This window comes from Schistosoma mansoni (genome assembly GCF_000237925.1).
Source record: "Schistosoma mansoni, WGS project CABG00000000 data, supercontig 0184, strain Puerto Rico, whole genome shotgun sequence".
NCBI classification, from domain to species: Eukaryota; Metazoa; Platyhelminthes; class Trematoda; order Strigeidida; family Schistosomatidae; genus Schistosoma; species Schistosoma mansoni.
This window is the reverse complement of record NW_017386068.1, coordinates 186,137-199,421: the sequence shown is the minus strand read 5'-3', so window position 1 is coordinate 199,421 and position 13,285 is coordinate 186,137. Positions and strand designations below refer to the sequence as shown.

Sequence of the window (13,285 nt, the reverse complement as noted above, 5' to 3'; positions counted from 1 at the left end):
TACGGATATAATTATTATTTACATAGGATATTGAAACTTTTCAATTCCTGTCCTTAATCTTAACGATAATATTTTTCAAATTTCTTTTATTTAGAATAGTGGTTTATGTTTGTTTAAATGTTATATATATATATATATTCGTTTGTTAATATGGATTGTTATCAATCAATGAAACTAACTGACGAGCTACCATTTACTTTATTCCCCTATGGTTAAATTTTTTTTTGATTATTTGTTTAAGAAATGCCTGGTTTGATGGCATTAAGAAAGCGTGCTAAAACTGATCAGCCATTAAAAGGAGCCAAAATTCTCGGTTGTACACATGTGACCGCGCATACAGCTGTGAGTGAGGATTTTTAACCGCGAGATTTGTTTATGTTTTGTACATTGTATTTAGATAGTTTTAAGTGATTATTATGTACACTATGGATTTGTATTTTTTTTGTTTGTTCACTGATTCTTAAATGTCCTGAAAACTCATTCCGCTTGGAAAAGCTAATATCGAATTATTGAGTGGAAATGAAATAATTTAATTTACATAGCTAAAGTTTTCACTAATGTAATTTGTATATGGTGTGATTCTTTAACGTGTAACAGATATTTATGTACACTGATATCATACTTTTATTCGAGAAATGTAAATAATGGGTATGAAATGATGTTCACAGTTGAGATCCCAGTAATATTTATATTGTAGTGAACAAGAACACAAGTGGGGATAACCAAATATATTTTAACACACTACAGAATATCTTGGTAAAATCTGAGAACCATACATTAGATACTTCATTTGCAAAATACCCATCAATTGTCTCAGAATTTGTTGTTTACTTCGTTTCCATACCAATCACTCTCTGTTCTCGTTCTCTTCTTTTCGATTTTCTCAACCTTTTGCCGCCAGGCATTCCACTTTCGATTGATGATACATACTATTCATATCTGTTGACATCAGTAGCACACATCACAATATCACCATTTGCATTGGTTTGATTTATTCGGTTAATAGTCAATACTGCATTTCGATTAGTTTTTGCTGGTACATGTGGACCCTAAGCGTATAACATCAATATAGACATTATGTAGTGAACGAGAGCCCAGATAGGGAAAACTAATCTAATCTGCTTCAGTTTGGGCACCTGGGCAGTATCACAGCCCTCGCACAAATCAAATGAGATTTATGCAGCGCATATGTACCTGGTGCTTCCTTGTACCAATATTTATGTGTTTACATAAATAAATAAATCTATTATAAGTACAAAATCACTCAGTGGCTCGGTGAAATATGAAGCTCGCACATTAAATACATCATTTGCACAGCTTTGCGTTGTCCTTTACTTACTTAACTATTCGCCTAGTTCTGTTGTTATTTCAATTGCTCTCTGACTTTATTTCTGTTCTATTCATTTCAATCATCCGCTGCCAGGCTTCCACTTCTGATTGGTGCTTCATACTACTTATATCTGTCAGCATAAGTAGCATATGCCACTGTGACATCACAGTTTATTCAGAATAGATTGATTGTGGCTAACATTGATTTCCAGAACATGCGTTTCGTCGTATTTGGTACTCGGAAGATAAATATACGTAAACAACTGGATAACTCGAGCTGTTTCTAATGATGATAATAACGACAGTAATAAGAGTAGTAATGATCCAAACACCATACCCGTTAAACGAGTTAATAGCTATCTAAACTCAATAGCGCAGTGGATGGCACGTTGGTCATTAGAAGTGAAATGTACGTAGTTGATGTCCCAGTGTAAACGCTGAGATACAGGTACGTTGGGTTATCGAGTCTTGGATGAAATAAAACATGCGTCCTAAATCCCACCGCTGGTCATAATCCATCACTTCTAAGCTCCAGTTATTATTCGCCTAAAAAGTTGTATAGAAAATACGAAGCCTGATGCATACAGATTTTACAAATTATCTACCAGAGCAATCTGGTAACAGTTCAAAGTTATTACTATCGTCGGATAAAATAAATTTATACTAATTACCTAGTTGAAATATTGTAAATGTATCCAAGTATCTGTAGATATGTAAATACTTAGGATTAGTCAATTCGACAGTATTAAAACAACTCAGTTGTCAATTATTTGCGTAGATCATTTCGTTGCAAGTTTAAGTCATATTGTGTTTGTTCCAAGACTTTTCATAATTTGATATTAACACTTCCATTTGTAAGTCCTGTAACTAAGTTGGTTGTTAATATCAAACTATCTACATGAACTTTAGGTTTCGTTTTTCCTGCTGGTTATTGGACAATTGCCTGTATATTCTAACATGGTTGATTGATTAAGAACAATCGGCCTAAAATGATATTTTTTCCTTGTAATTCTATCATTTTATTTTTCGAAAAGGATTAGCTAATGATGACAATCGCTTTAATCTTCTCCACATGAATTATTCTCATTTCTACATTTTTGTTTAAATGCACATTTTATTCGTTTAAAAAGACTTTTTTCTGTCACTTAGGTACTACTTGAAACAATGGTATGTCTAGGCGCCCAAGTTCGATGGTGTGCTTGTAACATATATTCAACACAGGTAAGACATATTTTTGCTTTTGTGTATTGGTCATGTTAGGAAAGTTTCCTTTTCAATAGTTTTGAATTGTATTTGCTTAAAGGATTTGTCGTATGCAGTTTTTTTCCACTAACGTATTCTACTGTATGATCTGTACAACTCGTAATCATGAACGTTGTAGAAATTTCTGTCTCATATTTTAAAGTCGTAAATAAATTAATTCAGAGCTAGTGTTTGCTGGATACTAATGAATTATGTCAATAAGTCGTCATTTCGTCTACTAGCTGTCTACTCCACTGTGTCTAAAAATATCTTTTGCTTGAAAATTATTCAGTGAAAAAGTTTCACAAACATAAAATCACTCACAAGTTTCGATGTCGAAAAATAAGCATCAACAAAATATTGTTTTACTGTTTGACTGACATATCTCATATCCTTCTATTCGGTTGTTAAATTTCATGATTTAGTTTATATCATGCTGTGTGCAATGACGATGAAAAATGACTTATTTAAATCTTTTTCTCCCAAAAAATATTTCTACCAGACGACTTATTAGTGCCAAATACAAATGTACTGCTAAATCAGTAGTTTATTCATAAATTAAATGGTCCAGACAACTAGTTAAATATATGTGTATTGTTTCGCTACAATTCGATAGTTATTTGTTGATCAAAACGTATATTTGATGAAACAATTACACTGTATTTCTATCGCAATAATCATTTGGAACTCAAGTTTCAATGTGAAGTATAGTTTATTGTCATGTTTGCCCATATCAGTATTATTTAATAATATATGAACGAAGAATATACTTTTCAATAAATTCTCATCTTTTACTATTATATATAAAAGTTACCAGATTTAAAACAAAATAAATTTATAACACACAAATTTAAGATTGTTTGGAAAATAAGTTAAATTGTGAATGTTGAAATAACTAATGCCTAATGTTATCGGCATGGAAATTTGTGGAGATTGAATTTATTCTCACAGCGTTCGTGCGCGAGATCGAAGGTCCTGGGTTCGCATCATGCTCGTTGGATTGTGGATGCGCACTTCTAAGGAGTCTCTTGCTAGGACAAAACGGCCGTCCAGTACTTCCAGGTTTTCAATGGTAGTCTATTTTAGACCAACTCATGAATTTTACTGTTGAAATCCAGTAATAACTTGAATAAGCCTATACAATGAATGAAACTATAATAATAATGATCAGAATAAATAATATGAATTAGATGTATTTTGCCCTAAACTTGGCCACTATTTAACCTGGATATGTACAATTGTGGAACTTAAAGAAAATCTGTTGAGAAAACTGTTCATCGTTTCAGGTGTTGGTATTTAATAATGGATTGCTAATAGAATTAATATATTTGTAATATCTTAATGATTCGAAAAATGTTTAATGAAGAAAGATGATAAGAAATAAAATAGCCTCGTTTGTGCGAAATCCTACAGTTTTAGTATTTTTGACTAAAGTAGGTATATTTTCAAAATAAACTCACAGCTAACTCATTGAGATATTACAAATATATTGTTTTTACTAGTTAACAATTTACCCAATGCCTAATTTATTTGAAACTATCAAGTCAAGTCTAATAACACATTATTTGTGTTTCCAGATTACTGTAGTCTTTGTTGTTATTTCACCAATCATTAATTGTCATTGTGCTCTGTTGATTGTGAAAAACAGTTTGATTATTATATATCATACTAGGACATTGTCATGTGATTTAATGACTTGATAGTGTTTCAAATCAGACTATAACTTTTCTTGAAATTGTAACTTATAGACTTATAAATAAGAACAAGCAAACAAGACAATTCCCTAGGTCAAATTTGTTCTGTTGTTTTCTTGCAAAAAAGGGGAAACTCGTGTATTTAATGGTTTGTGTATAGTATTCAAATGTAATGTCAAAGGGTATCTACTGTTAGTCTATGAAAAAGCTATTTGTGTCTATTTCCATCGTCATGTGCTGAATAATATAACTGTGCAGTCCAATACTGTTTCCATTGATGCTTTCTACTCAGTTATAAATTAAAACACACTTCAATCATTTATAATAAATCATTTAAGCAACTAAAAGTTACTTGGTTGCTTAAATTATTGAGAGTTTCATACATAGCGTACTGGTTTCTTAATCTCTTCTAGCTTTTCCTTGTTATCATTGACTGACAGAGAAGTAGTCTATAAAATATGAGATCTTTTAATTGTTGACTGTTCTATCGTCTTTTTCGTATTGTACTCATAAATAACACAATGAAAATATGTAAGATAATTTTAATGAACACATTTCTTTTGAATTATCTGAACTTAGCAGCCGTCCTAATGCTGCTAGTTTTCACTGTCATTTGTTTTATTTTTCCAGTAATAATAACATGACAATCATCTTTGTATGCCTAAGATTTATCAACTTTTTAATGTTCGTGGATATTGTTATCATTGCATCAACACTGGTAATACTGTGTGAATATTTTTATTACTACTAAAATATCTTTTTGTTTGTTTATAGAATGAAGTAGCAGCAGCGTTAGCTGAATCCGGTGTTCCTATTTATGCATGGAAGGGTGAAACTGAAGAGGATTTCTGGTGGTGTATTAATCGTGTATATCTGCTGAAGGTTGGATACCCAATGTAGTATGTCAGATGTTTTTATTCCTTCTACTTATTACTTCGTTCGTTGAATTTTTTAAAAATCTTTTGTTGTTTTGATTTGAGTGGTGTGTTTTCATGAGAAACGTATTTATTTGGTATGTTTAAGAAACGTGGAACTCTACAACTTTAATTATGTAATCGACAAAGGAAACTTTTTTTCACAAATGGTTTATATTTTTTTTCTTTGAGAGGAAATAATAGAGTTGTTGTTAATTCTTACTATCGTAGTTTACTGAAGAAAAATATTGATGAACAAAGAGGCATCATCGTTGGTATATTAGTGAAATAAACTCATAATTATGTTATAAATGGCGGATAACATTACAACCTAATCTTTAGAAAAGATAAGCGGTGTTTTTTCCTTAGAAAAAGGCTATAAGTTTAATTTTAGTTGGTAATTTCCCTTGAAAGTATAATAGATTATTTTCGTTGGAGATTAACTTCTAATTGGTTTCGATTATAAATATTGGTGTTATTCAGATACTTCTATATACTCTGCTTTTGATCAAATTTATATTAATTGACCTTTATGTTAAGCTGTTATTGTGAGCGAATTCAACTTACTATGACTTGTAAAGTAAATCCGAATTTTCAGTTTTTTTATTTAATTATTTCTGCTGCAAAGAAATACTTACTTGGTTTTCATCTTTTGAATTTCTAATCAAGTTTTTTTTCTAAAAAAAAAGATTATTTTCCAATTCATTCACTCACTTAATTTTTATTTGTACATGGTTATTTGATTTTCGTTCGTATTCTATAGGGTTACGTTATCATAACTTTTTGTCGGTTTCTTTTTTGTATTTCTGATCAAATTGATCATCGTTGATCATAATGACATGTATAGGTCTTACGATACAAATTTAAAATAATTTTATTTAAATTTGTCTAGTTTAGGATTAGTAGTATTGTTTGTAATTATAAACAGTAAATATTATTTGTACGATGAAGAATCTCGGATTAAATGGTTCTTTTTCAAACACTAAAGTTTACTTATTGTATTAATTATACAGGATTTATTTCGTATTCAAATGTATACGATAGATCTAATTGACGACTCTCACAGCTACGTATTTTATCCTTTTTGGCTTAGTTTATTTTTAATAATGTTTAAAATTTGGTAAAACTGTCTTCTAGTTAGATTCAAGGGACTGGAACAGTTTAGGTCTTCAGTTTAAAAAAAATTATTAGGTACACCGCTATTGGAAACCTAGAAGCCCTGAACGCCTGTCTGTTTTAAACAGATACTCCTCCAAATCGTCTTGTTGATTCCGTACTTCATCTCAGATGTGGAGGTCCTCATAATCCAGTCAACCAACAGAAAAAAGTGAAAGGGTTAGAGTAAGCAGCCTTGTCTGACATCAGTCTACTTGTAATTCGTTTGTGAGCTTTCCTCTATACACAGCTTTGCAATTTAGTCCATCGTATGAATTCTGAATGATGATGTTGACGATTTTCTCAGGTACACCATAGTGTCGAAGTAGTTTCCATAATGTTCTCCTATCCACACTGTCTAATACTCTCTCATAATCAAGGTAGTCGATGTGTAGTAGAGAGTTCTATTCAATTGATTTTCCAACAATGATCTTCTTTTAAAACAAATTAGTGATTTATTCTAATTTCTCATATTCTATTCCAATTCATCTCTCAGGTTTTGGATGATGGTGGCGACTTAACTCATCAGCTGCATAAAAATTACAAGGAATTACTGACTGGTATATGTGGAATAGTTGAGGAAAGTGTGACAGGTGTTCATCGTCTTTATCAGTACGTGAAATCTGGCACATTGGGAGTGCCAGCTATGAATATTAGCGACAGTATAACCAAATCAAAATTTGATAATTTTTATTTGTGCAAAGAATCTATTGTTGATTCGTAAGTTTTGATACCATCATAAGAAACCATATAACAATATATATATTTCGTGATATGCAAAGTTTTTTGGAATTAGATAGTCGACCAATTTCCAAAAAATAAGAAATATTGTTAACATTAATGCCTCAGTAGCAGTGCATATTTTCCAAGTGATTCCATGACATTCCAAATTCCATTAACACTTCTACTAAATCGAAGGTTAGGTGTGTCATCCAACGACACACCTCTATCGCCATCTCGTCTTCAACCACTTTATTTCATCTTCACTTTTCACTTTTACGGTTAAAACTAACGTACACACTGCCTCACATGTAAACTTTAGAAACCACATCTCGATTTGACAAGTTTTGCAGCTTAAAATTCTTAAATCTATATCAGTTAATACAATACGCCTTACAAACCACTGGTTTTTTAAAAATCTTGGATGTGTGTATAGAGCTTTAAGTAGCAGAATAGAAACCTAGTTCAATAACCTGATCTCTATGATATTTAACTGAAAAATTCCGATTTCAGCGGGAGTACTCGGTTAATTCTAAACAATAACATTGCTTAGTCCGGTGGCCTCAGTTTACAACTTTAATATCTGTTACCTACAATGTAATTAACCGTAGGCATTTCATATCATTAAAGAGATTACTATTTTTCGTGAGTAATTTTTGCAACTCTACACATATCTCCGTCTGCAGTTGTTATAGAGCTGAAAATTCGAACTTAAGTTAATGAATGTGGTCTTTTTGGAAAAACCAGACCTGTTGGGCATCAAAACACGAAAGACATTTTTGTTTTACTGATATTGGCGATGTCTTTCAGCTGACATGTTGCTACTTTGTTTTTATCCATTGATGAAACAATCACCAATATGATGTATTTACATCAACGCCCATAACTCATTCTAAAATTAGGAATTATTCAAGTAACCCGAATTAGGAAATGAGACTGATCTAGTTACGTTAACTACTTTGGTCTTCAAGGGTATTTGTTCAGTCTCAATATGGTGTAACACTGTAATAGCGTAATTTTAGAAGTTCTGAAATTTTCGGTCTTCAGATCACAAATAGCGAATTTCGAAAAACCAAAAATAGTTCGAGTCTGTTTTAGGTTTCGCTAATCTAACTATCAACACTCCTCATTCTCAAATACCGACATTCTAGTGCTCTATTTCTTGACCTGGTAATTATACGACTCTATTGACTAATGTATATTATGGCATTGTTACTAACTGAGACGTACTTCACTGTAAAGGTTTTGTAAACGAACACTCTTCATCTGATAGCTTACTATATGTTTTAGTTTCAACGTAACCAAGTTCAACCAGACATCCTGGAGGTTGGTCTTCAACCCGGAACTTTTCTATTCGTATTTGACCAAATGAATAAACTGATTACTTTATGAATGAACAATATATTTGTAATATCCCAATGAACGAATGGCTCACACTGAGACACGAAACGTCAGAAAATGTAATTTTTTACTCATTGGGATATAACAAATATATTATTTATTTATAAAAATCTTCCCAATGCTCAATTTATTCAAAATTATCAAATCAAAACTCGGTAATGATACCTGTATAATCACTTTATGTCTAGAGCCGGTAAGGTATAGCTTTTCTGATATCCCTTATAAAGATTTGAAATTGTCTCATATTCGCTTTTTGCTAGTTACAGTGGACATTCCAGTGTTCTAGCTGCAGTTGAGAAAAACAGTTTCATAAAGGTTATGTCAAAAAGTATCGCCAGTTTACCAAAATTTCGACTAATCTATGGTGATCTACTTTAGCGATAGTTTTCGAAAGATTTTAGGCAACTAAAATCCATCGAATAATTTTTTAAAATCTCAGTCAACCGTAGTGCAAATCAAGTGTCGCCTCATTTCAGATTAATTAATGTACTTTTCCGTTCTCGATTGAATGTAACGCACTGGTACGGACGAGGGTAGAGAGAGTTTGCTGTCCCTACTGAAATGTTCTCGCATGACCCCACGCATACAGCCATTGCCAGGGAAGTCCTACTCACTGTCCTCTTGCGGCGGGGGTGCTGTTTACGAAGTCGAGATAGCGAAAAGCAAGTGTTCGGCACTTAAGCCGGGTTGGGGGGATATGAAGAATCTTCCTAGGAGGTACAAAACCCTGATTCCAAACCAATGGTGCACGTGGGCTCCAGTATCCTGAGGGAACAAATGGCGTATAAACCTATTGTTGGTTGCCGGCTACCATGGGACTGCATCTCCTAACGTTGCTCCACTGCCATGTGATTTAGACCTCTAGGTCAAAGGCTCGGGGAGTGGCCTTCTAACCAAAACACTTCCTTCGGTTTGGGTGCCTGATTAGTATTCCAGCCCTCACACAAATAGAATTATTTGTGTGGCGCATATCTGTTTGGTGCCACCTCGTACCAATGTTTATGTGTTTAAATAAATAATGATTAGAAGTATGGTAGTGGTGATGGTTACTGCATAATTTTCAGTACAAATCTTCATAACTTTTCTTCCTTTCAGCCTTAAGCGAACTACAGATATGATGATCAGTGGTAAGACCGTATTAGTATGTGGTTATGGTGAAGTTGGGAAAGGTGTTTGCCAAGCGTTAAGAGGATTGGGAGCTTTCGTTTGTATTTCGGAAATAGATCCGATTTGTGCACTTCAAGCCTGGTAAGCTGAAGTTCTTAATTTCTCTTACAAAATTTGGTACATTTCCATAGAAAGTTAGATTTGTGCCTTTTTGGTGAATTTTCCCCTTAGTTTTATTTAAAAGTAATTTTTGTCCTGAACCAATTATATCAAATAGAGTTTCCTTGATAATCAGCTGACATGATTGAGAAAGTGGCCTGATCTCTTATCTCCGTGGCATTCAACAGTTTTCACAAACCTCGATAAATGATATCATTATTTACTGAAGTCAGGTTTCAGCTGTTTTAATAATTCTATGTTTGCTGGGATAACAATGTAGTTTCTTTTAGTCATTAATCTTCAATTAGATGAAGTTTATATATATATATATATAATTCTGTGAATGCTTTTCGGTGTTAAAATGATTCACGTTGTCCTAAAATGCCAAAGTGTTATAAATAACAGCTTGGAATTTCTCAGAATTCCTATTTATTTTTATTTTTCTGTTTACTTCGAAGCATGGATGGTTATCGTGTTGTAAAAATTGATGAAGTTATACGTTCAGTGGATATTGTGGTTACTTGCACTGGGAATAAAGGTGTCATTACTCGGGCTCATATGGATCAAATGAAAAGTGGTTGTGTTGTATGCAATATGGGTCACTCTAACACCGAAATCGATGTTGTAAGTGTTTACTTACACTAATTTTGTATTCGTCTGTTTATACGGATATTTTTAGGTGCAAACAATTTCAGTACTATACATTTATATATATAAATATGCAGTTCATGATTTTGGTAAACATTTTGTAAATACTTTATCAAAAGTCATCTGATCAATTATAATCTTTTCTCAACTATTGATATAGTCAAAATGAGAAAATGTCAATTGTCCATTAGATAAAATAACAATATCAAGTTCTAATCTAACATATTCCGTTATAAATTTCCCAGTCTTTATACAATCAGTAATAGGGAACATTTGTATTTACTGCGTACTCGTGAATAGAGAAATTCAATTTAATAGTTGTATTCTGTTGAAATCAACAATACTGGCTAATTTAGTTTGTTGTTGACATTCATTCATAACTACATCAATGTTTGAATCATAACTAGTAACCAATAGGGTTTTGTCCTCAGCTCATTCAACCTATAACTAACATTTCAAATCAGTGCAGCCTAAGGTACTTCGGAATTCTTAGCTTGTGTTGTCATAGTAGCTATATCATTATCACAAGCTTATAAACTTATTTAATTTTTTAGTTTATCGAAAACTCTTAATAGATTATATGATTTAATGTAGTTGTTAAGTTTACAACTTGAGCAGAGAAGTATTTCTTATCAGTTAGCATCTCATTATGGCTCAACACTAATGCATAGGTTTAGACTTATACTTAAAAGTCAGTACCAATAAAGTGGTTGTAAGTAAAGTAATATAGATAACCATAATAAACAATATGCTAAAACCAAGGGTTGATCGGCTGATTCTAATCGCGTGATCGTTTGACCTCAGAGGGGAATTATGCTGAAAATCTGAGAAAATCATGCATATGCGTATAAAATCACTTAGATTTTCTCAGAAATCTATCCAAGTAAACTCCGTTTTGTAAAAAATTGTTGTTTAGATATGTTGTAAACCCCTTTCTGGTGTTTTTCAGTTGTAATTAGTTATTGAATGTGTTTTTATAATTGATTTTCTAACATCATTCAAGTTGTAAAGACCTTCGAAATGATACAGCTGGTAGTTTTCACTGTCATTTTCAGTGATTTTTAAGTTCTGTTGGAGGAGCATCACCATCTTGTTTTAGTCGATGGTTTGTTTAGGAAAGATGCCCTCTCGTACTAACCTTATTGATGTGTTCATCAAATTAGTTAGTACATGTATGTAATGAAATTTATTTGGATATATCTTAATTTATCCCAGTTGTCAGACGTGATTGTTCATATGTATACTTGTGATATGGTGTAATCATTTCTGCAACACGTACTAAATGATATATGATCGGTAACAAACTAATTTCTTTCCCGATCTTTACGTCTCATTTGAGGCTTTTCAAAACGCAAAGATCATGTGGTTATTTACCATTTTAGTAATTTCAGACAATAATGCATTAATATTATCTTTACAATGTTTCATATTTGTGTCAATCTCTTAATCGTTTAGCGATCTCTTCAAACACCTGATTTAACATGGGAGCGTGTTCGATCACAAGTGGATCATGTTATTTGGATGGATGGTAAACGTATTGTTCTTATAGCTGAGGTTAGATCATGTCTTTTTTCATATGAAATGTTTTTTCTATTTTTGTTTATAATCATTTTTTTGTGAACTGAATATGGGTTTATTTTTCAATAGGTTGATCAAACCAAAACGTAGCATCAGTCCATGAAGTTATTGACTGTTGGTTTGATCCATTTTGATAGGTGCGGACTACTTGGTTAGTGTCCGCGAAATAACTACAGTCAGATGATATAGCTCAATGTCGGTTAAAATGACACAAATTCACCCACTCTCCATATTCCTGTCTACTGTAGACTTCAGTATTCGTTCATTCATGACTTTCCACCCTGTCTTCTCAAAGAATATTCGCAATAATTAGTCTTTGTTATTATGATTGTTACTACATTATTCCGATCTATTTTGCAATTCATCTTGTTAGTTTCGTTTCATTGTGCTAATATGGTTTGCAAATCGAACTATGTGTCAAGCTTTTTGGGGAAAAGTGGGTTTCAATTATTACTTTTTAAAATTGTTTACAACGTTGGTTCTATTAGAATTTATTTGTTCTTTATGATAATTGTTTTGTTCTTCCAGGGTCGTTTGGCGAATTTAAGCTGTTCAACTGTTCCATCTATTGTTGTCTCTGTTAGCGCCAGTACTCAAGTTAGTTTGTGATACATTGAGTTCATTTTTTTTGGATAATTGTTCTTTAACGTTATTGCTATATACTCAATATCATTTAATTGAAGTTACCAAACTACTCAGTATTGTTAATGTAAGTGATAAGGTGATTCGTACCTGATAATTGTACTATATAAATAATTTCACACGTTCTTTTCATGTAAACAACATTTAATACATATAAGAATTCTTATCGTGATGATCTGATCTTAAACTATACGTTCTTCTTGTCACTATAAGAACTTGAGAATGAACATTTAGTCGTTGGATGAAGCTAGATAAGATGATACTTTCTAAATATTCATGGTTTATTTCATTCGACTTGATATTTTAACTTTATTAGCTTAGCTTTTCTTACTAGAGTCGAAATTATCTGAAAACATGAGTTTTCATACTTCATACATTGAAACTGGTCAATCTGGTTACGTAACCTCCGTTTAGTAGGCAAACAACAATAATTATATATTGCTTGTTACTGAATTATATGTACTTCACATGTTCTTATCTTCATGAGCGTTTTTAATTATCTATAGTAAACTATTGTGAACATTTTGTTCTGGTCTTTGTAATTTTAATTTTGGTGATTGTATTGACATTCTGTGCTGGGAAAGAATATCCCATCGTATAAATTGCTTTTTTGTCAGAATGTTAGTTAATAGTGATTTGTGTAGTCTAATATGGAAATGACCAACCACATACAAGACATATTCCTTTCAATTATGT

General features: G+C 32.2%; 1 protein-coding gene across 3 annotated transcripts in view; it reads left to right on the top strand.

Annotated features, from left to right (window-relative positions):
• Positions 1 to 13,285, top strand: part of Smp_096020.1 (adenosylhomocysteinase,putative) — a gene marked incomplete at both ends in the record, with an annotated part of 39,826 nt that overhangs the window by 19,808 nt on the left and 6,733 nt on the right. For all 3 annotated transcript variants that reach the window (XM_018794531.1, XM_018794520.1, XM_018794509.1), the window contains 8 exons: positions 242 to 342; positions 2,479 to 2,550; positions 5,040 to 5,147; positions 6,831 to 7,054; positions 9,551 to 9,703; positions 10,180 to 10,345; positions 11,825 to 11,923; positions 12,476 to 12,544. In XM_018794531.1, the coding sequence (XP_018647043.1) occupies positions 242 to 342; positions 2,479 to 2,550; positions 5,040 to 5,147; positions 6,831 to 7,054; positions 9,551 to 9,703; positions 10,180 to 10,345; positions 11,825 to 11,923; positions 12,476 to 12,544 (992 nt within the window). The remainder of the gene's footprint in view (positions 1 to 241; positions 343 to 2,478; positions 2,551 to 5,039; positions 5,148 to 6,830; positions 7,055 to 9,550; positions 9,704 to 10,179; positions 10,346 to 11,824; positions 11,924 to 12,475; positions 12,545 to 13,285) is intronic.